Source organism: Stenella coeruleoalba (assembly GCF_951394435.1).
Source record: "Stenella coeruleoalba genome assembly, chromosome: 2".
NCBI lineage: Eukaryota > Metazoa > Chordata > Mammalia > Artiodactyla > Delphinidae > Stenella > Stenella coeruleoalba.
In genome coordinates this window covers 28,810,621-28,837,816 of record NC_137147.1, presented here as the reverse complement: position 1 = coordinate 28,837,816, position 27,196 = coordinate 28,810,621, and the positions used below count along the sequence as shown (strand labels likewise).

General features: G+C 37.2%; 1 protein-coding gene across 6 annotated transcripts in view; it reads left to right on the top strand.

Annotated features, from left to right (window-relative positions):
* The window catches only part of RBM25 (RNA binding motif protein 25), a 56,963-nt gene that overhangs the window by 21,782 nt on the left and 7,985 nt on the right, over nucleotides 1-27,196 (top strand). For all 6 annotated transcript variants that reach the window (XM_079914729.1, XM_079914728.1, XM_079914727.1 and 3 more), the window contains 14 exons: nucleotides 20-77; nucleotides 883-1,043; nucleotides 5,877-6,062; nucleotides 7,772-7,825; nucleotides 8,078-8,161; nucleotides 11,645-11,931; nucleotides 13,903-14,125; nucleotides 14,234-14,323; nucleotides 16,909-16,982; nucleotides 18,474-18,624; nucleotides 22,459-22,783; nucleotides 23,161-23,435; nucleotides 23,774-23,872; nucleotides 24,895-24,942. In XM_079914729.1, the coding sequence (XP_079770855.1) occupies nucleotides 20-77; nucleotides 883-1,043; nucleotides 5,877-6,062; nucleotides 7,772-7,825; nucleotides 8,078-8,161; nucleotides 11,645-11,931; nucleotides 13,903-14,125; nucleotides 14,234-14,323; nucleotides 16,909-16,982; nucleotides 18,474-18,624; nucleotides 22,459-22,783; nucleotides 23,161-23,435; nucleotides 23,774-23,872; nucleotides 24,895-24,942 (2,115 nt within the window). The remainder of the gene's footprint in view (nucleotides 1-19; nucleotides 78-882; nucleotides 1,044-5,876; nucleotides 6,063-7,771; nucleotides 7,826-8,077; nucleotides 8,162-11,644; nucleotides 11,932-13,902; nucleotides 14,126-14,233; nucleotides 14,324-16,908; nucleotides 16,983-18,473; nucleotides 18,625-22,458; nucleotides 22,784-23,160; nucleotides 23,436-23,773; nucleotides 23,873-24,894; nucleotides 24,943-27,196) is intronic.

Below are 27,196 nucleotides of genomic sequence, written 5' to 3'. Positions count from 1 at the left end.
TCTTTGTTTTCTTTTACAGAAATGTGGCTTGGTTTTGAGCTGGAAGAGAGTACAAGGCGCGTCTGGAAAACTTCAAGGTAGGTAAATTTTTCCTTATTTATTGAGATCATCTTAACCTGTGTGCATAAGTACATTTGCATTTACACTCATTGTCCTTAACCATAGGAGTGTTTTACTAGCACTCTGTCTTCACTCTTTAATAGGATTAAAGGCATTTGGGAAGATGTTGGCTGAGAGTTGAGATGAGAAAGTAGAAAAGGATAACGTGAAGGAGGTAGGAGAGGGAAAAAAATTATTCAGACTAACTGGTTTCTTATAAGATAACTTTAAGAAGTCCTTTTTGTTTCAGAGCAGGAGTGTATGATCAAGATGGAACAATTAGGACTTAGGAAGAAAGTAGGAGAAGAGATGATGAGATAACCTCTTAGTTTTGAAAGCAAACTGTTCTTTTCATACTAGTTGGTAGAGACACCTGTTTTTTGGGTTTTTTTTTTTTTGTGGTATGCAGGCCTCTCACTGTTGTGGCCTCTCCCGTTGCGGAGCACAAGCTCCAGACGCGCAGGCTCAGCAGCCATGGCTCACGGGCCTAGCCGCTCCGGGGCACGAACCCGTTTCCCCTGCATCGGCAGGCAGACTCTCAACCACTGCGCCACCAGGGAAGCCCCATTTCCCCTGTTTTTGTTTTCTCTTTTTTCTTTTGGTTGTTTGAGGGTACTAAAAATGAAATCCGTATCAAAGGTAATTGCAGGAAAGGGAAGAGTGACAAAATAAATAATCCCTGTATTATAATGTTTGGTCTGTAATGATTTCAGTTTTTCATAAATATTTTTCATCTTTCATAATTGTATTGATATTTCACTAATTTTTTACATCCATTGCTAGCCTTTGGATTCTGTGAGTATAAGGAGCCTGAATCAACCCTCCGTGCTCTCAGGTTATTGCATGACCTGCAGATTGGAGAGAAGAAGCTACTTGTTAAAGTTGATGCAAAGACAAAGGCACAACTGGATGAATGGAAAGCAAAGAAGAAAGCTTCTAATGGGGTATGTTTTTTATAGCATTGTCTTCTCTAGGCCAGCTTTGCTCTTTCAGTGTAAATACGTCTCATTATAAAAAATCTAATACGGGGCTTCACAAGATCATCAAGAGGGTGTTTTTATAGTTTATAGTTACTTTAAGTCTTTTATCTACCCATAGTGGGTGGATGACTGTTGGTTTGCTTGTTCCAGGTTGGGATGAAGGTAGTAAGGGAGGCTGGACAAGGTTAACTTGCCAGAGAAAACACTGGTACAGACTATTCCAAACAGAGCTAATTCATTAAGGCAGCTTTTAAGTAAGTACAAAATATATTTCAACCTACGAAATTTTTATTAGTTGCCCTCTCGTTTAGAAGTACACAGGTTCTAAAATGAATGAAAATAAGTCTTATTGCTGTCATCTGGTGGTGGCTCTATTAAGTGAAGCTAAAGTAAAGGAAATTTTTGTATGTTGTGTTGTAATGTATACATTATTATTCCCTCTCAACAAAAGCAAAAAATAGCTAAAACCTGAATGTATATTTCCTTGTTTTCCCTTCCTAGTTCCTTTTGACACGTCAAGCTGAACAGATCTAAAATAGATTGATTATTACCTTTCTGTCTCTACAAAAACAAAACAGCCTTTTTGCTCTCTTCAGGCTTTTCACTATCATTCAAAGTAGAAATAGGTTTCTTGGTTCCACCACTCCCTCCTTTACAAAAACATTGTAAAAAAAATTCATAAAAATAGAACAACCTATAAAGAGGACGTTAAGTATCAACCGTAATTCTATCATCATTAGTAAGCACTGTAGACATTTTTGTTGCATATTCTTCCAGGCATTTTTCTCTGTATGGGTGAGTATAGTTTTAATTGGAATATGTGAGTTTATTTTCCTTTTATAAATGAAGGATTGAATTCTGAAGTATTATTTTGTAAACAGCTTTTTTTTCACTTAATCTTGTCTTTCTCTGGATTTTTAATAGTATTTTAACTGATTTATCTACATTGTTTTCTTCTCATCTGCCTGTTACAGTACTGCCCTATATTTCTAAAACATAAGTATAAATATGTCAGCCCCCTGCTCATGCATCCTAATGCTTTTGAATTTCTCACAGTGTAAAGCCCATATTCTTAGCATGGCATCCAAGGCTTGCTCCAGTCTACCTTTCTAGCTTTCTCCATCAATTCCCTTCATGTGTCAGTCATGTATCCCTACAAACTCCTTTGTGCTTTGATGTCCTTGTTGCTCATCCAAGCTCCCTGTTGAAATTCTATCCATGTAGTTAAAATGTTGCTTGATTCATATAGCTGACATCAGTCCTAGATTCCTCTCAGGCAGAAGTAAATCCTCTCTTCTCATATAAAACAGGATTTTACTGTTGTTACATCAGTCTGCTTTGTAGTATGTATTGTTTGTATCGCTCTCTCACAGCTCCTTGTACCCTGTTTCGTTCCCGTATCCCGCATTCTCTGATTATAAGATAGACAGGACAATAAATTCACAGACTATGTTTTTTCATCTTGTACCTCCACAGAACCTGGGTTAAGGTCTTGCTCATAACAAGAATGGGGAGAGCATTTATTATAACAGTTGCAGTTATGTTGCTCACCTGGTAATCTTACTGTCTTTCCCTAGCTTTAAAAGGAAGTAACACAATTTACACTCCAGAGAAATTGTATTTTATCTCATATGAGCACTGTTGCCTGTCATACCAGTAAAACCTTAAAAAAGCCAACTGTCTGCAACAAGACTTCTTAGATTTTCCTTGCTGTGATAACTGAATTCTTTTTTAAAATAAAGCATGCATTCAGTGTCTTCAAAGTTTTTTATATAATTCCCTGGATTCATTGTTTTACTGAGCTTGAAATTTAGCTTGTGAGGCGGTTTAAGTGGTGGCATTTGCAGATGGTGTTCGCTGAGCATGAAGTAAATCTGTATAGTTACGTAATAAATAAGGAAATGTATAATCATGTGACTTTATCTTGTAATCACCATTAATAAGAGGAATCACAATTGAAATCTGTTTATATTTTTCTTCAAGAATGGAATTGAAGCCACCTCCAATAAAAACAGAACGGTTATTTCAGATAAAATGAAATTTAAAAAATTAACAGACATGACTTCTGGGTGTGTTTGGCATGGCCCAGAGGTACTTAAAGTCATTAGACAAACATGGTATATTTTCTTGGAGTGTTGATCTTACTCAACAATACTGGTAAAATGAAAATGTTGAGCAATTCTGTCAGTTAAAATTTTTTTTCAAACAGCTTAAGCAAATATAAGTATATTGTGGAGTAGATTGCAGGTTTGTCATGATTTTTCAGGGTAAGATGTGAAAGTATACTTGTTCTTTCTCTTTTATTGTCAATTTATTGGAGAAATTTAGAAAATACTGACTTAAAGTAGGTGACATGAGAATGAGACATTGAGAAACTTGTATGCTACCTATCCAGACATTTTCCTGATTCCCAGACAGAAGAAAAAATACTATTAGTTGTATAGTTCTCCGATTGAAAAAGAACCACGAGTTTGGCTAGAAAGAGAGATTTTTCCTGACCCAGAATTTTAAGAGGAATTATATGCCTTGAGTAGTAGCTTGATTAAAAGCTTTTATTTGGATTTTGCAGAATTTGTAGAAGCAACTTTTATGACCTTTAGTAAAAGTGTTTCGTTTGGGGCAGCCACGCTGATCTAGTCCTTGTCCTGTTGCTTTCTGGTTGTTCAGCAGTAGCGGTATAGGAGTAGAGATATTTGCTTGATCGTCACAGATAGTGCTTGTTAATCACACATTCAAGAATGAACTCTGCCAAGTGGTGGAAGTACAAATAATCTTTGGAAAGAGCTGCTTGCTTTACATTTTAATTGAGGACAGATCAGATACTGCAGGTAGGAACATCTTCACATCTTTGCCTGGAAATTAGTCTGGTTGAATCTACATTTTCTCAAAAGAAAGAACTGCATTTGCTTAGTTCCCAAAGAAGTTCTTGTTTTGAACTCTAGGAGGTCAGTGCCAAAGAGTGAGTCTAGTAGAGCTGCTTTCTAACTCTCCAGCTAGCAGCTTTACTATGGAAATTTTTAATTCCTCTGAAAAGAGCCAAATAGGTGGGCCATGTAAACATCTCAGATATTCAGTTGATTTCTTTGATCCTCTTGTACTTCCAAACCCTTCACTTTTTGCTGCTCAGTATTACTGAATGTGCTTTCTGTTTCTGAAGTGGAAGAAAAAACCGGAAATCGGGAAACTGTCTGTGGTTCAGGACCCAGAGGTAGAGTTTAAGTTGAAACTAAAAATAACTTTTCCTTCCATGGTATATATTGCTACTTTTGTTTTTCTTACATTAACAATTGGTTAAGAGATTTGGGCTCATAAGCTTTCCTTCTAAAAATGTACATTTTCTCTATAGATCAAGGGGCAGTAGTCATTTGTAAGGTGGTGTGAACTAGTTCATTCCAAATGCTTTACTTCTAATTTAGGTAAGACCAGCTATACTAATATTTAAGTTTTGGTTTAGGATGATGGTGGTAGGGAATTTAGGGGCTATGAGTATTTTTAGTTGAGTAAGCCTTTGGATTTATAACCCCACCTCAATCCTTATGCTTAAAAAAAGCATGGAGATGTAGAGGGTTCATGGAAAGAAATTTAGAATGTAGGGAAAATGCTGAAGACAGACTGGATGTTCCCTCATGAGGTATATTTTCATAATAAAGAATTTAGGTCTCAACAGCTGAGTATTTGGGTTGAAATAGCCATATGTATCTCAGGACCTACGGTTTCAGTGACAAGTTACTGGTGGTTTAAGTCTTTCATTTAAAACTTTTGGAGAAGCAGAGTATCACTGAAGGGATTTTAGTGAAAGCTGCATAAAGACCTTATTGTGATATGTTATTGATTTAGAATAAGAAAGGAGCACATCACCACAATTTTAGTTTACAGTATTCTTGGTAAATAATGTAAACAATTTAATTACAGTCCTTGGTTAAAGCATCTCTTCTTTATCCCAGATGCCAAGTAGAAAGTTGGTTACAAGAATATTAGATGAAGAGGCAGGTTTGAGAAAGTAAAGAGTGGTTAGTTTTATAATATCACATTTAATGCCTTAACGTGAAAGTTGTCTCTATCATAATCTTCTCTTACCCTGTATTGTTAAATGCTTAACGGCAAGTTATTTTTTTAATTTTGAATTTTGTACCATCTAACATAGTATCTTGCATAGGGTAGGCTCTTAAGAGTTTGTTGAGCAAATTTAAGAAATAAATTTCTTAAATAAATAAACTAAGATCCCATATGCACGGCATATGGGATCTTAGTTCCCCGATCAGGGATCAAACCCGCGCTCCCTACAGTGGAAGTGCAGTCTTAACCACTGGACCGCCAGGGAAGTCGCTGTTTTTGTTTATTTTAAATGGTGGCTACCATAGTGTACATAAAATTGTATTTTGCTTTTTTCATGTAATAAAGTTTTCAACTTTGAATGAGTTATTCAGTAAACATCATTAGTCTGTGCAGGTATTGAGCAAGACAATCTGAAAAATTGTGAAAGCTTTGCAGATGTGTAGTACGCTAGCCCTGTGATTTCAGTCTTTCTGTAGCTGGTTAGGGGTCAGAATGTTAACTATCAAGGGTAGAAAGGAAAAGAAAATCGTAAAGTGCAGTGTATCGAAGGAAAAAACAATAAAACAAATGAAGTTTAGTTTTGTGAAGTTAGGAATAAATCCAAATCTGCATTTAATAGGACTGCAGAGATGTTTGGGAGAAAACACGTTTGTTTTGTGTACTAACTTGTTTTAGAATGATTTTGATTTTCTTGTTTGATTTTCCCCTTCCCTCTCCTGAATCTGCCTTGTTTTTTTTAAGAATGCCAGGCCAGAAACTGTCACTAATGATGACGAAGAAGCCTTAGATGAAGAAACAAAGAGAAGAGATCAGATGATCAAAGGGGCCATTGAAGTTTTAATACGGGAATACTCCAGTGAGCTCAATGCCCCCTCGCAAGAATCTGACTCTCACCCCAGGAAGAAGAAGAAGGAAAAGAAGGAGGACGTATGTGTTACTGATTTCTGACAACAGAGTCATTCCTACAGTTTACATTTTGTACTGTCACTCTTGTGCTTTCATTATTTCCAACTTCTGAGGGGAAAGTAGAATGACTAGCGTTTTTAACAATATACTGTTAAGGCTAATTTGACCATGTTTTACCAACTAACTTCCTAATTTTTTTTTACCACAATGTTCCTGTTTCGCATGTTTGAAATGCAGTGACATGGAAGCTTGTGCATATTTGTGGATTCATTAAGTAAGGGGGAAAAAAAAAACCCAGACTTGAGTGATGAATAGGAACTGATATTAAGGGACAAAGTAAGATTTTTTTTCCCCTTTTGTCACAAAGGGGTTGGCCTTGTTTTGCCTTACTCCCTTATTATTTTTCTTCTGTCTCTACTCCAAGCGGGATACCAGGTCTCATTCAGTGAGGATTTTGACCCATTTTCAAATTTTTAGCCACCTTTCCTTTTAAGCCACGTCTCATTTCCTTCCATGGACAGTAGTGCTATTGGCCTTATAACTGGAGTACTATGAAAGAACATCATGAGATGAAACACTCCTCCCCAGTGTATTATATCATCACCTACTTTTGTCATCCTAAGCTAATTGAACAATAGGGAGTCCAGGTTGAGAGAAAATGTTTGGTTTTCTTATATTCATTTAATTTGAATATACTTAGAGAAATTATAGGGAGTGTTCTTTAAAAATATTGGAAGTGTATTATATGAATGGATTGTATATGCCCTGGAAAAGTAGTACTATGAAACATATATTGTGATTTAATATCAAGAGGTAGTTATAGTTCATACTATTTTGCATTTTATTGCCTTATTAGTCCATCTTCAGTTTTCTTCGTGGCCAGATACATCAGATACATTTTCTTTTTTATATATAAATTTATTTATTACTTATTTTTGGCTGCATTGGGTCTTTGTTGTTGCGTGCGGCTTTCTCTAGTTGCGTCAAGTGGGGGCTACTCTTCGTTGTGCAGCTCGGGCTCTAGGTGCACAGGCTTCAGTACTTGTGGCTCGTGGGCTCTAGAGCGCAGGCTCAGTAGTTGTGGTGCACGGGCTTAGTTGCTCCATGGCATGTGGGATTTTCCCGGACCAGGGCTCGAACCCGTGTCCCCTGCATTGGCAGGCGGATTCCCAACCACTGCGCCACCAGGGAAGCCCCAGATACATTTTTATTACTTGGCTTGTTCTTCCTCATGGGGCCATAAGAACCTGTCTAGTGAACTGCCAGTCACTGGGAATGGTAATTGGTAAGAGTCAGTCAGGTATAGGGTAATTAAGACCTGTAGGGTTTGTTCTTCCTCTTCCCCCATTAATGGTAAAGGAGAAAATAATTTGACATATTTGTTTGATACGGGTTGGGAGGAGAGAATCCAAGAAATTCTGCTCTATGGCAGGAATTATGGGTAAATTTTGTTGTTATGATTGTTTCCTCTGTCTTGGAAGGAATCAAGGAAGAAGCACTGCTAGTGCGAGACCCTCCTTATTCCACTGGTTGGGGGTGTTGGAGGGACAAGAAGTGGTGGGTCATGGGAGGGGTTATAGAGTGAGTGAAATCTTTTTTATTATCAAGTAATTTGAAATCAAGAAAATGTTACAGAAATCTTGCTTACAGTATAAACATACAGAAAATTGTTTTTCAGAGTAATATGAACGCTTATTTGTTTGTTTTAATCTTTGTGGATTTTTCCGCAGATTTTTCGCAGATTTCCAGTGGCCCCACTGATCCCTTATCCACTCATCACTAAGGTTAGTTTACATTATAGACTTTGGCAATAACTTACGTTTACTGCTAATTGCCAGATTTGTGATTCTTGTCTAACTCTTTACTATTTTAACTTAGATTGTTGGATTTGTTACTACATAAGTTTTTTATTTACTCCTGTCTTTTGTAAAACCTGTACGGAAAAAAAAACCTGTACAGAGCATCTAACCTTTAATTTCTGTCTATCAGTGTAGATTGATCGTTATGCATTCCCACCTGTCCCCCTTGTCTTTTAGGAGGATATAAATGCTATAGAAATGGAAGAAGACAAAAGAGACCTGATATCCCGAGAGATCAGCAAATTCAGAGACACACACAAGGTAGTATTCTTGTTTTTTCACTTGATACCAATCTAGACTTTTTACAGAATCCAAAGCAAACAGACAAAAAAAGAAAAATCAACCTTACAGTAGAATATAATTTTAAATGCTTTTTATATAGGTTTAATTGATATTTAGATAGAAACAAAGAAACAGAAGACCATTACCATATTAGTGTTGTCCTTGGCATATTGTACGTAGCTTTTTCAGTTACTGACTACTCTGCAGTCATCTCACTTTAATATGAATAAAAGCTAGTTTTATTTTTAGATTTCAACATAAACATCAAGGTCAGATTTAAACTAGATTCAAGGGGGCAGCAGAATAACATACACTGTAGTGTATTTCTGGGGGCAGTTATTTAACTTAATCTTAGGAAAACCTTTTCTTTAGAGCTGAGATTAAAATTTAAGATTATATTTGTATAGATTTGAGAGGGGGAGATTTTAAAAAGTAGGTCAGTGGTTACCAGACTTACCAAATTTTAGATGCATGGAAGAACTGTAAATTCCCATAAAGCTAATCTATTCATTGACCCCCACCATTATGATAGAGATCATATGGTGACTAATGCAAGATGAAACTCTCAGCTTGGAAAGTAACAAGGAATAGGATGTAAGTATGAGCTTCTGTTTTTTATTATATTTATGGATGCCCCCTCAGAAAAATATGCAAAGGGGTAACTGGCTTGGAAACGGGTATTTGTTCATAGTAAATCCCACTCACGAGTTTTGCCTATTGAAAGCTTCTCTCAATGACAGTGCATCTGTGAATGTTCCCTGGTGTTGAAGGTGATGCTTATGGACGGTGAAATGCAGACACTGCGTGAAATGTATTTTGATGTTAGAGATAATAAGATGTTACTGGTTCTTTCCTAAGATTGAGTGACCTTTAACTCAGTGAGATGTTAAGTGTTCATTTTTTCTTTTATTTAATCTTACTTTTTCTTATAGCTTTCGAAATCCCATGTTGACAATTAATGCCATCGAATCGATGCTGCTGAACACATTATTATCATGATGCCGAGCCCTAGCTCACATACACAGGGCCTTTTCAGGAATTAAGTATGTCTAAAAGCACAACTGTAGTTCTCCCAGATTAATTTTGAGAGTTAAAAAGTTAGTCCATGGGAAGTCATTTTAGAGGAATGCTTTTGGTTAGGTTCAGTACTCAAAATTTTCTGAGCAAGCTTGAAAATGGTATACAGTGTGTGTGTGGTTTACCCCCTTTTATTTGTTAAATCCTGTCATGTCATTGGTAAAGTATAAGGAAATCATGTTTCAAAAAATTAATTCAAAAGGTAATTGCTTCAGAGTTTGAGAAGCTGTCAGGCCTTTGACTGCCTTACACGTATTTCACTGTGGGGAGAATGTTTTGAATTTCCAAAATGTGTTTTAAAAATAAAAATCAAAGTGAAAAAGAAAAACAGTTTTTTTTATCGGGGGGTATGGTTAAAGGGGATATTTGAAACTTCGGTAACAAAAATTGAGCTCAGTGAACCTTTGCATGTTTTGGTATGAGTTTATTAAATAACCACAGACTGTCAGGGTATCAGCGTGGCAGGGGGCGTCCATTTACAGCACGGACGAGTCTGAAGAGAGAATAAGGTAAGATTTATGATTTTTTTTTTTCTGTCCTTTCCTCTTCATTATTTCACTACTTTCTTATGTCTTTTTAGACCACCTCATTTCCTCTTTCTCCAGTCTTTGTCTTAAAAAATATATACGTGTGTGTGTATTTATTTACTGCATACATAATCTAATATAATCTTTTAGAATTGCATTTAATATGGACAAGATTCACTCACTTTTTCATTTACTTAGAACAAAACTTTTGAAATGAGTTCTGAAACAAATCATTTACATAAGTGGAACTATACATTTAAGAAATAAGTAGTGTAGTGAATAGGCAAGCATAAAACAATTGAGGGACTCTACAAAAGAAATTATTATTGGAACAGCTAAAATAATCTGTAAGTATTTATTATCTCAGAAATAAACAAATTTCTTATAAGTGTATGACACTGAGGTAAGTTTTATGTAGTCTAGCCTCATTTTACAATACACATTTTTTTATTCCATTATAGTACTGTTTCAAAAATTAGAATTTACCCCTTTAAATAGTTTTCAGTTTCTGTCCTCTTTTTGCCATTTCTTTTCTCTTCCCTTTGTAATTTCAATGTATTCAGTATTGGCTTGGCCTGCGTTCCATTTTGATATAAGACTGGCACCACAGCTGAATATATTGATTTCTCATGCATTAGCTTTTCTTTCGTAATCTTCTATCAGTTCTCTGATCCATGAGCAAGAGAAAGAGAGTATAACAGGTAAGATTGCTTTTTAAAGTTGTTTTAAATGCTTTACATGACTGAGAAAAGAAAAAAATGCACATTTTATTGTTGTCATTTAAATTTCATTTCGGTGACACTAAACATGGAACCAAAGGAAAAATGTTTTGTTTTTGTTTTTCCTGTTTGGGGTATTTTTTTTTCTGAGTTTGTGTAGAAACCGTGTGGTGCACTGGTAATCTTGTCAGGGTACAAACTTGGTCTGAATGTTATTTGGTTTATTTGTGAACCATGTACTTGCTCTTCCTCCCAGAAGCATAGCTTGTAGGCAAGGTTAATCCAGTGTTGGCGATCCATGTCCTAGCACAGCATCTGTAAGTTAATACGCAATCGTTCCTTCCAAGGATGGATTTATCACTGTTAATGTATTTTCATTGTCTTATAGGCATAATGGGCATAAATATGTTGCTTTTAACATTAAGCCAAAAATTAATTAAATAAAAATATTATGATTATGCACATTTTTTGCTTGAAGCAAGTGATTTTCAAACTTTTTGTATTTGGTGGGCTGTCCATCTTGTAATGGTGGGAGTAAATGTTTCCATAGGTGATAGGGTAGATATTGGCTGAATTCAGCTTGTCTTTTGGAGGGTGGGCAAACCAGAGGGCAGAAGATTATTTAGTTGCATTCCAGTGACCTGACTCTCTTCCCCCACCTCCCCTTTAAAACACTCAACTAATAATCGTTAGGTAATGGGAAGTCTGGGGTTATAGTAGCAGCAGTAGTCCCACTGATTTAAAGAAATTCATAATGGGAAGAATTACATTGTAGCCAAGTGATTGTATTTCTAGAAATTATTATGAACCATCACACTCCTCATGGTCATTTTAGTTACTACATAATCATTGAGTGATCAGCCACACTTGACACAATCTCCCAGCATCCAAGATTGGAGATTCCTGGTCTGTTTAGAGTGTATGGTTTTGCACGAAATCTATCTAGGCTTGTGATTGCTTCAGTTTTATTTGTTAAGTAAAACCACAAGTATTTAATATTGAAGTAGCAGTGGTTTGGGTTTGTTGTTTTTTTTTTTTTTTTTTTTTTTGGTCGTTCCCAATATTGGGCTTTGCGCCGGGAAAAGTCTCAATACTGGAGCTATAGAGTTAACTCTAAAAGTACTTTTATTGGTTTCTAGAAACTGGAAGAAGAGAAAGGCAAAAAGGAAAAAGAAAGACAGGAAATTGAGAAAGAACGGAGAGAAAGAGAGAGGGAGCGTGAAAGGGAACGAGAAAGGCGAGAACGGGAACGAGAAAGGGAAAGAGAACGTGAACGAGAAAAGGAGAAGGAACGGGAGCGGGAACGAGAACGGGATAGGGATCGTGACCGGACAAAAGAGAGAGATCGAGATCGGGATCGAGAGAGAGATCGGGACCGTGATCGAGAAAGGAGTTCAGATCGGAATAAGGATCGCAGTCGATCAAGGTAAGGCTTTATGGAAGTTACTGTATGCTTGATAGCTTTAATAGAACTGCAGGTTAGTACTCTTCTTGGGCCATTTGCATGGATGTAGTGATAGAACTTCCTGAGACACAAAGCATACCTGGCTTGCTGTCTCACACACATGTAAAATATTGGTTAAGGGCTTCCCTGGTGGTGCAGTGTATAAGAATCTGCCTCCCAGTGCAGGGGACACAGGTTCGATCCCTGGTCCGGGAAGATCCCACATGCCGCGGAGCAACTAAGCCTGTGTGCCACAACTACTGAGCCTGCACTCTAGAGCCCGTGAGCCACAACTGCTGAAGCCCGCGTGCCTAGAGCCCGTGCTCCGCAATAAGAGAAGCCACCGCAATGAGAAGCCCGCGCACCGCAATGAAGAGTAGCCCCCACTCACCGCAACTAGAGAAAGCCTGCACACAGCAACGAAGACCCAACACAGCCAAAAGTAAATAAACTAAAAAAAAAGAAAAATATATTGGTTAAATTAACAATTTTCAACTTCAGTGTTAGTTTCGGTCTGAAGCCAGTTTTTATACAGAACCAGCACACACCAGCCGTCCACCCAGTGTTTTGAATAGACATGATTCCTTGTTCTCTCACTTGGTCAGTGGGCATTTTCTCTAGTCACTGTTTGATTGAGGTCCCCTCTAGTGGGAAATCGGCTCTAGTACCACTGCTTTTAGCTCCTGGTGTCTGTTTGGTCCTATAGCCCACTGCGTGGCCACAACTTAACCTCTCAGGCTCTAAGTTTACTGTTTCTTTATGGCTTCTAGTAATTTATTTCACTTTGGTTTGGTTTGGTTTTATGTAAATTTTTTCATAATTATACTGAATTCATATGACATATCTCAAATTCTTTAGGAATGAGGTAGAGCAAAAGTGAACAAAGGAAGTGGAGAAGGGCATAAGTAGAAGGAAGCCAGTAGACGGAGGGAAGAGAGGAAATCCCACCTTTTTTTTTTCCCAAGCTAGTTTTCAAATATACATTACTGGGTTGAGATATTATTCTACCTGATTATAGCTGAAGGGAGGTCCACCGGTTGCTGGAACTGGAATTCAGGACTCTTATTATCTTTAGTGGGCATTAAAATCCTTCCCTTCCTTCTTCCACTGGAATAACCATTATTCTCTTGAATAACCACTATTGAGAATTTGACATGTATTAAAATGAGTGGTTTTATACTTTTACTACGGTGTACTGTTTCATATCATATATATACATAAATTTGTATAATTATATCCATGGTATCACAAATCTGCAGTTTGGTTTTATCACTCTGAATTAAATACTTGAGAACTTTTTATTACTGATAGATGTACAGTTGACCCTTGAACAATGCTGGGGTTGGGGTGCCGACCCTCTGTGCAGGCAAAAATTCGAGTATAACTTATAGTTGGCCCTCTGTGTACACGGTTTTCCATATCTGCGGTTCTTCGTCCATGGATTCAACCAATTGTGGATTTGACCTACCTCAGATTGTGTAGTACTGTAGTATTTACTATTGAGAAAACTCTGTATAAGTGGACCTGCACAATGCAAACTCATGTTGTTCAAGAGTCAGCTGTAGTTCTAGTTTACCCATGCAACATGCCAGAATGCTCTTTGCTTCTCACCTTTGCCAATATCTGTATTCCTTGATTACTAGTGAAGTAGACTATCTTGTAACATGTTCGTTGGCCCTTAGTATTTCTCATATCTAGGTTTTTTTGTTTGTTTTCTGAGATGCTGATAAGCATTAACATTGAGTTTAGAAAGCAGTTCAGAATTTGGGGCCAGGATTATATTCTACATCTTTCTGACTTGTAAAGAGGAGTTTACAATTCTGCAGAAACCAAATGCTAAATTCTGGCTAGTGAGTTTATATATTATTTCATAATATATGTTGTCCGACTTTCTCTTGGGTTTAAACGAAAACACAAAGACTGACCGACTTTTTAAATCTTTTGTTTATGTAGAGAAAAGAGCAGAGATCGTGAAAGGGAACGGGAGAGGGAAAGAGAGAGAGAGAGAGAACGGGAACGAGAAAGAGAACGAGAGCGAGAGAGAGAGCGAGAAAGGGAACGGGAGCGCGAGAGAGAAAAAGACAAGAAGCGGGACAGAGAAGAGGATGAGGAAGATGCATATGAACGAAGAAAACTTGAAAGAAAGCTCCGAGAGAAAGAGGCTGCTTATCAAGAGGTAAATTGAGGGAAAGCTTTTATTCTTAAATCTTGGTACTTAGTAGGTTAGTCAAAAATTTTAGAACCCTTTGTATACATTTTTAAGCTTTGACAATTTTTTTTTTAGCGCCTTAAGAATTGGGAAATCAGAGAACGAAAGAAAACCCGGGAGTATGAGAAAGAGGCTGAAAGAGAAGAAGAAAGAAGAAGAGAAATGGTAATTTTCTTGGTTAAAAATAAGTGATTTTTCAGATAAAAATCAGATCAAATCTTTATTGTTAAGTAGAAGTGACTTCATAGTTAAAAAGTATGAGCTCCCAGTATAGATAATTTTTATATATTTCAAGTAGCTTTGGGACAATTTCAGTACACCAAAATGTTTTTCCCTCCTATTTTTCACGTTTTTGCTCCCTATAAACTAAATTACCATTTGGCATACTGTCAAAGTAAATCTGTCATAGTATAAAATGAGAATTTATAGACCTTTCTTTGATTAAGAATCTGCGGTATTTTTGAATTTCAAGAGGCTTTTAAGAGGCTTTGATATTCTGTATTAGTCTAGTACATTTGGATGAAGGAAATAGTCTCATGAGAAGACCTGTTTTTAGAAATCAAAATTATTGACTTCAGTATATAGTGCTTATAAATTATTGTTTTTCCTTATGTTACTACATTATCCTTCCTTTTAACTCCATGATAATCATAAAAATGAATGTTGTTTTTTTTTCATTTACACTGTTTGATAGACTGTAACAGTGAAAGCAATTGGCCAAGGTTGTTACCTAAGTAAAATGACAAAAAGATAATTTATTTTATCATAGTACTTGCTTCAGTATTATGTTCCATATGTTCTATCATTGCCAGAAGTTCATGAAGATTTCTTTATCTCCAGTTTGGAGATTATTCTTCCAAAAACATTACTGAAGTTAGGAATCTTCTTCAAATAGCTTTTGAACATGAGACATAGAGGAAATTTTTGTAAGTAACCAAAAGAGTGCATGCAGCAACTAGATAGTATAGTTTTCCGGATGGTAGGTCTTCTAAGGTCCTACAGTTATTTAAAATAATTTGATTTCCCTGGATTGTAGCTCCCATTCTAGAATTTCTTCTTAAACCGTAGGTTAGAAAATAGAGAATAATATAGTAAGAGACATAAAATTATTTGAAGAAGTGATTCTGCTTCCTGCAAGCAAATCTGAAACCTGTTTTTCTAGAGAAAAATTTCCTATTAGTTATCTTTTGCTTGGGAGCTTTAAAAAATATCCAGCAGTTAGAAAAGCAGTTACTTGCTCATTAAAAAATGTTCAAGTAGCAGAAGTGTATAGTGTAGAAAGTCACCTCATGAAAGGTGACTTATGTTAATACTTTAGTACGTACATTATGGGCCTTCCTCTGTGTGTGTGTGTGTGTGTGTGTGTGTGTGTGTGTGTGTGTGTGTGTGTATTTATTTATTTATTTGGCTGCATTTGTTTTCGTTGCTGCATGCGGGCTTTCTCTAGTTTGTCGAGTGGGGACTACTCTTCGCCGTGGTGCGCAGGCTTCTCATTGGGGTGGCTTCTCTTGTTGCAGAGCACGGGCTCTAGGCACATGGGCTTCAGTAGTTGCGGCATGTGGACTCGGTAGTTGCGGCTCATGGGCTCTAGAGCGCAGGCTCAGTAATTGTGGCGCACGGGCTTAGTTGCTCCGTGGCATGTGGGATCTTCCCAGACCAGGGTTTGAACCTGTGTGCCCTGTATTGGCAGGCAGGTTCTTCTTAACCACTGCCCCACCAGGGAAGTCCCCTGTGTTTTATTTAGATATTTGTAAATATTGTCATCGCTACCTGACAATCTACTTGAATGCATTTGACAGATTTTGTGCTAGGTACTGGGTGTACAAGAATAACTAATGCTTCAAACTCTTAAACAATTGGGTGGTATTGTCAGAGAGATGAACTGGTTGCTGTATTGTGTGTGTGAGTGTTTAAGGTATGATAATGGTGTGTTCACAGTATTTTGGGAGTGGAGTACAGAGAAAGTGATTAATTTTGTCTGGGGGAAGGAGTTGGTCATGAATAGATGGTTATATTGGGGAAGTCTTTAGAAAGGTGTAACGTTTGAACTGGATGAAATGTGTTAATATTTTACTGTAGTCATAAACCTACATCTGCTTTGTATATAATATTGTTGGTATAGTAGATAGAGATGTAGATTATAAATACTTTAAAGTATTTTTTATGTCTGTATATTACATATAATTAGATATAATTTCTGTGAAATATAATAGTTGTTGTATTTAAAATTCCAAAAATAGGAATAAGAGATTCATGTACTTTCATGGTTTGTTTACTCAAAGTTAGGCAGGCATTACCTTTCGATTGATGCATAAACGTGATTTAAATTTTTAATCCTGCAATTCATAAAAACTACTTGTATCATCATCTACCTATAAACAAAACATAAAATATTTTTGTCCGGTTAACAGATTCAATAAGATAACTTTCAGTTTTCTTTCTTGGTGTGCTTAGGTTTCATTAGAAAAAAATTACTGTACTTTGAAGTGTATCTTCATAGAGAAAATTTATTGTAGCATACCATCAGTATATGTGGCTTTCATTTCATGGATAAGCCCTAAATCTGACTTGCTTTTAAGAGTAAAAGATTCTAAAAATCTAATGTTACTTACATTTAATATATAAGTTTATGAGAATGAAAAAGTTCAAGTGGTATGGATAAGAAAAATCTATTCCCAAGAAAGGGCGAGGGGGTAATCTAAATTAATTTTATGTTAATTTTGCACACTTTGTCCTTCATTTCCTCAAAGGCAAAAGAAGCTAAACGACTAAAAGAATTCTTAGAAGATTATGATGATGATAGAGATGATCCCAAATATTACAGGTAAAGAAGCCTTGCTTTATGAACTCATACTGTCAGCTTTTTATTAGCTGTATTTTCTCTTGTCTACAAGAGAGTGCAAGTTCACTCAGTGGAGTAAGAAAGAAATCTTTGAATTCATCTTGTAATTATCCCCATAGTTGATAATGCTGTTTTCCGGGGGTCCGGGCCTGTTATAAAAGAATTGACAATTCTATGCACCTTCTTTGGAGGAAGGTTCATAATAGTATTGTGACAAATTAACTTTTCTTCCTGTGTTTTATTTTTTATTTATTTATTTATTAAAATGTGTGTTTATTTATTTTGACTGCACTGGGTCTTAGTTGTGGCATGCAGAATCTTTAGTTGCGGCATGCAGGCTCTTAGTTGCTGCATGCATGCGGGATCTAGTTCCCCAACCAGGGATTGAACCCTGGCCCCCTGCATTGGGAGTGCGGAGTCTTACCCTCTGGACCACCAGGAAAGTCCCTCATGTGTTTTAAAGAACTTCAGTTTTTATAGCAAATTATAACTTGCCTTTATGACTATCTAAGGTGGCCTAGAAATTTTTGTCTTCAAGAATTTCTAGAGTGCTACATAGTAATCTGAACACCCTCCCGCCCTCCTTCACCCAATTGCTATACTATTATGAAGTGAGAGTTGTGAAGCCTGCATTTCCTGATATCTGTTCCCGTGGCATTTCTAAACTGTTCTCATTCTTCTAACATTTATGGCACTTTGGTAAAATTGTTTGCTTTGTTCTGCTCCCTCCACTCCAAACTATAATTTCCCTAAGGTTATGAAGAATATTTTGATTTTTTTCTCATGTGCCTGGCATGATACAGTCATGTAGTGAATGCATTTAATATATATAATTTAATACACTGTAGCTGAAATAATCAAAACATTGGATTAACACTTTAAATTGAATGAATGCCAAGGATTTGACTTTGTAGAAAATGCAAAGTAAAATTATTGAATCATAGATTAGCAGTACATTATTTCAACATTCTGAGATATAATAAAGTGCTAAATAGAACCTCTGCTTTCTCTTGATTATGCCCTGCTGCTTCTGTTAATTTTTTTTTTTCCCCCACAAGGAAAGGAGTTGATTTAAATTAAAGGTACAAAACTAATATTTGGGATATTACTACTCCTTGTATTAATTTTTCACAACTTGGCCTCCAAGACAACACAGATTACTTGTTAGTTTCCCTGTGGAATAGGTATAAAATGAGAGCATTCTTCCCTCTGAAAGCTACTTTTTTACTTGTAGATACTCATTTAGAGTGACTTAATGAGGCATGGTGATAACGTGACAAGACAGTGCTGACTTAGTAAACATTAACATGCAGAGAGTACACTGTCTTGGGTGTTCTACAGATATAGAGCATTAAGACAGTCTTCAGTCTCTTAGCATGCAGCTGTTAGTATGGAAAGAACTTGCTTTTGGAGACATTATGTGTAGTAGTTTAGACCTGAGTATTAAATAAGGCCTGTTATTTACTTTTGCAGAGGAAGCGCTCTTCAGAAAAGGTTGCGTGATAGGGAAAAGGAAATGGAAGCAGATGAACGGGATAGGAAGAGAGAGAAGGAAGAGCTAGAGGAAATCAGGCAGCGCCTTTTGGCAGAAGGGCACCCGGATCCAGATGCAGAGCTCCAGAGGGTAAGATACTATGACATCCGTAACAATATTCTTTTAAGGCTATCATGTCATCTTAAGCCAGCCAACTATGATATAGTTTAGTTTATAAGGGAAATGTTTACACTCCATGCATCTTGCTATTTTGGGGGGAGGATATTAGTATTTTTTTCTTTATTTTATTATGTAAGTCATCAATATTAGTTGATTTACAGCTTTATGTTCAACATCTTCTATATGTCTTACTCCTTTATTTCTGTGAAGTATTACTTATTAAGTGAATGTCTTTTAATGTAACTTTGCTAGAAACTGTCCTTCTTACATGTGCTCTGACACTTAATGACTTTTGTAGTTTGAATTCTCTCATTATCGCCCTAAATATTTTATTTCCAAAATAAAGATGTTTTCATGAACAGCTTGTCATTTAAAAATGAAAAACTGTCATAGGACATGGCATACCCATTCTTGCTTTTAAGAATAGTGTCATGTTAGAAAAGTTTTTAGTTCTTAGTGTATCACAGATCTTAATACTATAAATTCTTCATATCAACTTTAAAAAATCTGTTATATGCTATTAACAGGAACCATGTCTTCTTACATGTCCCTTTTATTCTTCAAAATAAAATAGTGTTATTTTTTTCTGTTAAGTACTTACATAAGTAAATAGAAAGTTCAGACAACATAGAACACAGTAATGAAGAAATTAAAAACTGGCTGATTCTTATAACCCCCCTCACACATAAGTTTTATAAGTGGGAATGTTGTTACGTGCACTTTTTTTCTAATGTGCTTTTCATTTTTAGATTTTTACTCAAGTATAGTTGACATACAGTATTATATTAGTTTCAAGTGTACAACAGTGATTTGACGTGTATACATTATGAATTGATCACCATGATAAGTCTAGTAACCATCTGTCACCATACCAAGTTATTAAAACAATATTGACTATATTCCCTATGCTGTATGTTACATTCCCCATGAGTTATTTTATAACTGGAAGTTGGTACCTCTTTTTTTTTTTTTTTAAAGATGTTGGGGGTAGGAGTTTTAGTAATTTATTTATTTATTTTTGCTGTGTTGGGTCTTCGTTTCTGTGCGAGGGTTTTCTCTAGTTGTGGCAAGCAGGGGCCACTCTTCATCGCGGTGTGCGGGCCTCTCATTATCGCGGCCTCTCTTGTTGCGGAGCACAGGCTCCAGACGCGTAGGCTCAGTAGTTGTGGCTCACGGGCTTAGTTGCTCCGCGGCATGTGGGATCCTCCCAGACGAGGGCTCGAACCCGTGTCCCCTGCGTTAGCAGGCAGATTATCAACCACTGCGCAACCAGGGAAGCCTGGAAGTTTGTACCTCTTAATCCCCTTCACGTTTTTGCCCTACCCCCCATCCTGCTCCCCTCTGGTGACCACCAACTTGTTCTCTGTATGAGTCTGTTTTGTTTTCTAATGTGCTTTTACTTCAGGTATAATCTTCCACCAAGAATTTCTCCAGTTTATAGTCCAGGTGTCTTTTTTTTCATCATCATGGTAGTATTGTCAGTGTTTTAAATCCTTGCCATTATAACATTTAGGTTGGGGAATATTACTTTGGTTTTTTTTCTTTTTTTCTTTTTTTTTTTTTTTTTGCGTTACGCGGGCCTCTCACTGTTGTGGCCTCTCCCGTTGCGGAGCACAGGCTCCGGACGCGCAGGCTCGGTGGCCATGGCTCACGGGCCCAGCCGCTCCGCGGCATGTGGGATCTTCCCAGAGCGGGGCACGAACCTGTGTCCCCTGCATCGGCAGGTGAACTCTCAACCACTGCGCCACCAGGGAAGCCCAATATTACTATGTTTTAATTCTCTGATTACCAGTGGGTTTGAATGCCTTGCAGATGGTTTAATGGTCATTGTACTTCCTTTGTGAGTTGATAAATGGTGTTATGCACAGATTTTAAATTTTTGTGTAGTTCAGGATACGTACTTTTACTTTTGTTTTTCCTGTGTTTGTTTCATGCTCAGAAAACTTGCTGATGTATTCATCCCAGTTTATAATGCTCTTATGATGTTTATTTTTTATTATATTTTGTAATTTCAGGGGGAGTGTTCATTTTGGTTTAGGAGTTTGACTTCAGAATTCTCCCTCCCGCCACTTCTTCCTTTTCCTGTTTGTGAATACAGAAGTGACTACCACCTTCAGCCATTACCAAGAAATAAAAAATGATTATCTATGACCAGGCTGAGGATTTGAGTTGCCTCTTGTGTATTGTGTATACTATTGGGTTCTATTGGGTTGGCCAAAAAGTGCCTTTGGTTTTTAAGTAAAGTAAAAGACACATTTTTCATTTTCACCAAGAACTTTACTGAACAACGTATTCACCCTTTTGTTCGACCTACCTTCTGCCATTTTTCAGGCAACTTCATAATTCCATCTTCCCGAAACTTTTTATCTTTTTGAGCAAAGAACTGTTCCAGGTGCCTTTTACAGTCTTCCAGGGAATTGAAATTTTTTCCATTAAGAGAATTTTGTAAAGACCGAAATAAATGGAAATCCGAAGGTGCAATATCTGGTGAATACGGGGAATGAATCAGAACATCCCAGCCAAGCTGTAACGGTTTTTGCCTGGTCATCAAAGGAACATGCAGTCTTGCGTTATCCTGATGGAAGATTATGCATTTTCTGTTGACTAATTCTGGACTCTTTTCGTCGAGTGCTGCTTTCAGTTTGTCGAATTGGGATCAGTACTTGTTGGAATTAATCGTTTGATTTTCTGGAAGGGACTCAATATAATAGAAGGCTCCCAACCCCACGATATATACAACATCACCTTCTTTGGATGAAGACTGGCCTTTGGTGTGGTTGGTGGTCGTTTATTTTGCTTGCCCCACCATCTCTTCCATTCCACATTATTGTACAGTATCCACTTTTCATCACCCATCACAATATGTTTTAGAAACGGAACATTGTCATTACGTTTAATGAGAGAATCGCATGCAGAAATACGGTTAAGTTTTTTTCGCTTAACTTACGTGGAACCCAAACATCAAAGCGATTCACATAACCAAGCTGGTGCAAATGATTTTCAGCACTTGATTGGGATATTTTGAGTATGTTGGCTATCTCCTGCATGGTATAACGTTGATTGTTCTCAATGTCTCGATTTGATTGCTATCAGCTTGAACTGGTCTACCCAACCATGGAGCATCGTCCAGCGAGAAATCTCCAGCATGAAACTTTGCTGACCACTTTTGACATGTTCAGTCAGTCACAGCACCTTCTCCATACACGGCACAAATCTTTTTTTGCATTTCGGTTGCGTTTTACCTTTCTTGAAATAATAAAGAGTAATATGCCAAAAATGTTGGGTTTTTCTTCCATCTTCAATATTAAAATGGCTACACAAAAATTCACCAATTTTGATGTCTGTTTTTTAAATGCACGCTGATATGACAGCTGTCACACACAGTCTAACAAAATTGTTTCGAATGAAGTTAAAGACAACTAAGTGCTACTAGAGCCAAAAAAACCGAACGAACCTTTTGGCCAACCCAATAAAATAAAATTTCTGATTATAATTTCTTTAATAACGATATAAAAACATAGTTTTTCATTTTGAATTAGCCAACTATTAGCAGTTACCTTTGTTATCTCTGTAGAGTGTATACAGGCCACTGAAGAATGGTAATATATGTGAAATACTAAAAAAACATTTTGCAGAGTACCTAATATATCTATAGATTTAGTTCTGATTATAGAAGGAGGCAGTGTTTTGTTATTCCTAAGGAAGAAGAAAAATAGAGATTTTGTGAAAGATAAAACATAGAGCTGGTTGAATTGAAGATAGTTGGGGTCTGTTTCAGTTGACCAGGTTATTTTCTGGTTTTAGATGGAACAAGAGGCTGAGAGGCGCAGACAACCACAAATAAAGCAAGAACCAGAATCAGAGGAAGAGGAAGAAGAAAAGCAAGAAAAAGAAGAAAAACGAGAGGAACCCATGGAGGAGGAAGAAGAGCCAGAGCAAAAGCCCTGTCTCAAACCAACTCTGAGGCCCATCAGTTCTGCCCCATCTGTTTCCTCTGCCAGTGGCAATGCAACTCCCAACACTCCTGGAGATGAGTCTCCCTGTGGTATTATTATTCCTCATGAAAATTCACCAGATCAACAACAACCTGAGGAGCATAGGCCAAAAATAGGACTGAGTCTTAAACTGGGTATGTTTGCATTTCGTTCCTCCTTTTTCCCTCCTTTCCCCCTCTACCCGCCACAACTACATAAATTTTGCCTTAAGGGAAAAATAAATATGTACTGCTTGGTAGGTAGTTAGAAAACTACTTAAAAAAAAATGCCTTTCTAGCTCATGATTGTTTTCATAGTTCTGCTAGTGCTCCTGTATCTGCAGCTGCCCTGCGTTCTGAGAAGTGAAAAGTTAAATTTTCTAGCGCTTGTGATTAGTGAGTTATTTTTTATAGCTGGCATCTTTCTCTGAGGTTTGTGGAGGTATATTTACAGTGCTTTTTAGGCATGGTGGGTTGTAAAATGTAACATTTGAGAATTAAGTCATTGTGCTAATACAGTGTTTTTACTATAGGTGCTTCCAATAGTCCTGGTCAGCCTAATTCTGTGAAGAGAAAGAAACTCCCTGTAGATAGTGTCTTTAACAAATTTGAGGATGAAGACAGTGATGATGTACCCCGAAAAAGGAAACTGGTTCCCTTGGATTATGGTGAAGATGATAAAAATGCTGCCAAAGGCACTGTGAACACTGAAGAAAAGCGCAAACACATTAAGAGTCTCATTGAAAAAATCCCTACAGCCAAACCTGAGCTCTTTGCTTATCCCCTGGATTGGTCTATTGTGGATTCTGTGAGTAGCAAATTGTATTTCATTATTTTATTGCAAGTTTTTGGTTTTGACTATAGCACACAAACTCAGTTCATTCCGTTTATGACAAATAGGGGTGATAAGGTGGCTAGAATCTTGACATGGTCAATAATAATAGATTATTGTAGAAATTCTTTTGGTACCTGAGGTCTTCATAAATTAGAAGCAAATAATTTCGTCTCGATACTTATCTGTGTTAAGTCAACTTGTTAATGATCATACTGTATTTTAGCCTTAAGAAAAATTATGAAGTTATATAGGTTTTTTAAGTAAATGTAATAAAAAGCTCTTCAATTTAGTAACCATGCTTTATTTTATAGATATTGATGGAACGACGAATTAGACCATGGATTAATAAAAAAATCATAGAATACATAGGTGAAGAAGAAGCTACATTAGTTGATTTTGTTTGTTCTAAGGTTAGTCTTTTACTCTTTTGCCAACGTTTGTTATATACTTCAAAATGTTAGAGACTTTCTAAATTGAAAATTTTTACAGGGCCAAGTCAGTGATAATTTAGTTTTAATTACAAGAGTCATGGCTACTTAAGTGAACCCCTCTATACTATTTCAGACCCCACGCTGCATGCTTTCATTTCAGAGGGTCAGAGAGGACAGAATAGCTGGCTGCTGCCAATTTTGCTCTCTCCCTGCCCCTGAGAATGCTTTGCCACCCACTTCTTGTCTTAATGGTTAGAATGTTGCTGAAGTACAGTTGAGGTTTTGTGGAGACAGCCAATAGCTTGTCTCAATTCTTTTTCAGTCATCCATCCTTTGGAAAAGAAAGTATAGTGCCCTTTAGCATAATAGTGGTGTTAACTGACTGATTACTGTGTGCCAGGCTTCTTTCCCGGGAGGTACGGTGTTAAGCATTTTACAAGACTTCATCTTCTTCAAACCTCCCAACAACCTTAGGAAGTGCAGGTTACTAACAGTATCCCCATTCAATACATGAAGAAATTGAGGCTTAGGGAGAGATCGTGTCTTGACCATGGTTACATGATAAGTAGCCTGTAGAACTCATGCTCTTAACCACCAAGGTATACCACATCCTTTCATTGTCCCCTGAAGGCAAAGTATTTCTATAAAGGAATAGCTAATTGCGTTTTAAGGAAATGGTATTTTTCTACCAGTACTGCTCTTTTAACATTAGGCATAGCTAATTTAAGTGACCCTTTCCACTTGTCATTACTGTAGCATAAACACTTATAAGTCTGGATTTGAATTAGAAGACAAATAATGTGATGATTAAGATCCCAGGTTTTAGTGTCAGACTTTTATTGAAAAGAGGGAGATTCTGGGAATTAAGAAATTTATAGAAAGGTTCTAAAGTCACAAGAAATTCTCATACTAGTTTGAGGGCACCTTAAAATTTTTTTTTTTTTACTGTATTGCTAATGTTTTATTTATTTTCAAAGTGACAGTTATTTTTTTTCTCTTAGGTTATGGCTCATAGTTCACCTCAGAGCATTTTAGATGATGTTGCCATGGTAAGTTAGAAATTTACTGTTGTTAATATTTTAATTACACAGGGAGATCAGCTCAGTGCGTTGTGACGACCTAGAGGGATGGGATACGGAGGGTGGGAGGGAGGTACAAGAGGGAGGGGGTATGGGGATATATGTATACATATAGCTGATTCACTTTGTTGTACAGCAGAAACTAACACAACATTGTAAAGCATTTATACTCCAATAAAGATGTGAAAAAAAAATTTAAATTAATATCAGTGTGAACAAACTAACTTCTCTGAATTTGATTGAATTTCTCCTTGTGTTGGTTCCAGAATCTTTATGGGCCTGAATTAAAATTTGAACATGCATTAAGAGGTTAAAGGCGTTCATAGTAAGATATTATTAGACAACAGTAGAGTTAGGGTTTTTTTGTTTTTCTTTTTCCTTTGCGGTACGCGGGCCTCTCACTGTTGTGGCCTCTCCCGTTGCGGAGCACAGGCTCCAGACTCACAGGCTCAGCGGCCATGGCTCACGGGCCCAGCCGCTTCCGCGGCATGTGGGATCTTCCCGGACCAGGGCACGAACCCGTGTCCCCTGCATCGGCAGGCGGACTCTCAACCACTGCGCCACCAGGGAAGCCCGAGTTAGGTTTTTTTTTTATCATTCTCTCCCCTCCCCTGTTTTTGGTGTTTGTGTGTATAAATATAAATTCTGAATCTATTCATAAACTTAGAGACCATTCATGGAGTGTTTACTGGGTAGAGCAATGTGCTAGAAGCACAGAAAGGTGGAATATCTGCCCTTAAAGAACCAGCAGGGAAACAAGTGTACCAATATTGATACTGTAATATCCTTAGTATAATGGGGATATATAAAAATGATCATGGGGGCAGAGGAGATGAGTAGTTAGGTGTTGACGGAAGTTAGGGAAACCATCACAGGAATTACCATGTAAACTGAGACTTGAAGATTGTATTACTCTTTTGTCACTTGGGCAGGTGTCTGTTGGGTTGGCAGTAGTTAAACATCAAATCCCAAATTGCACTTAATTTGGGTATTAGAGTTAGTGGTTGTGGTTGCATTGATTTTGTGAGAAAAGAAAGGAAGAGAATTGATGGTAAAGGTGAGAGAGTGATAGAATGGACTGTGAACTCCAGTCTAGGAAGGAAAGGAAATAATATCAGAACAGAGTTGGTGGTCTGAATGAATCAAAGATTGGTGGTTCCAATGAAGCTGTGGGAGATGTGTTGGAATGAAATAACTGGAAAGAGAGGTTTAGTTAGAGAGTAGAATGTTTAAGAATACAATTGGTAAATTAATCCAGATGATGGCAAGGTGCAAAGTATGGCCATGGGAGTTTCTGGGGCAGAGTTGATGTCATTGTTTAGAATATCAATGAACTTTAAGCTGGGTTATAACACACAGAAATAGAAATTACTGTGTGTTGGGACTGGGATTGGAGAGAAATACAAGAACCAGCTGCCAGAGCACTCATTTAATGTGGATGAAAGATTAGATATTTGCTAGACAGCTGCTGTTGGAGTGAACTGGTGGTGTAATGAGATCTCGCGAACATCAGTGGAGATATTGTTTACTAGGAGAGAAACAATGAAGATCCAGCAGCTTCCCCTCTCTTGTGGAGACTAAAGCTTTGAAAGTGAGGAGCTTTCTCAGAAGGCCACAGGGGTGTCAGGGTCTTTAGGGGACGTACCACATTTTCAATTAAGGTAAGGAGATGAAAAGTCTAATTAAAGAAGTTGGGATAGCATAAAGTGGAATAGGGTCTAAAGGGCAGAGTGGGAAAGTAGCAACAGGAAGAAGAGTCAGAGAGGAAGAAGAAACGTCAAGCATGATGTGAGATGATAGGTGACCAGGGAAACTTTCATTTTGAGCTGCAATTAAAGTTGTCAGGGAGTGCCATAGGAGGGTGCCTAACTAAAAGGAGCTCTAAGGTCAAGATGTTATGTGTCCAAACACTATGTGATGTCTGAAGCCAGATAACATTAGTTTTCTGCTGCCTAGCTAGCCTAATGCATCTGTTGTCTAAAATTCCTGAAAAAACGTTTGTGAAAAGTTTGATGCCATAATTCTGAGCCTCAGATGAAAGGAGAAATGTGAATAGATCCCAGTCCTTAGGGATACAATCTGAACTTCCTTGACCTTCCAGCCTCTTCACAAAGTTATCCTTGAGTGAAGAGAGGGTTTTGTAGTTAGGCCTGAGTTAAGGAATTAAAAAAAAAAAAATCAGGGAATTCCTGGCAGTCCAGTGGTTAGGACTCTACACTTTCAT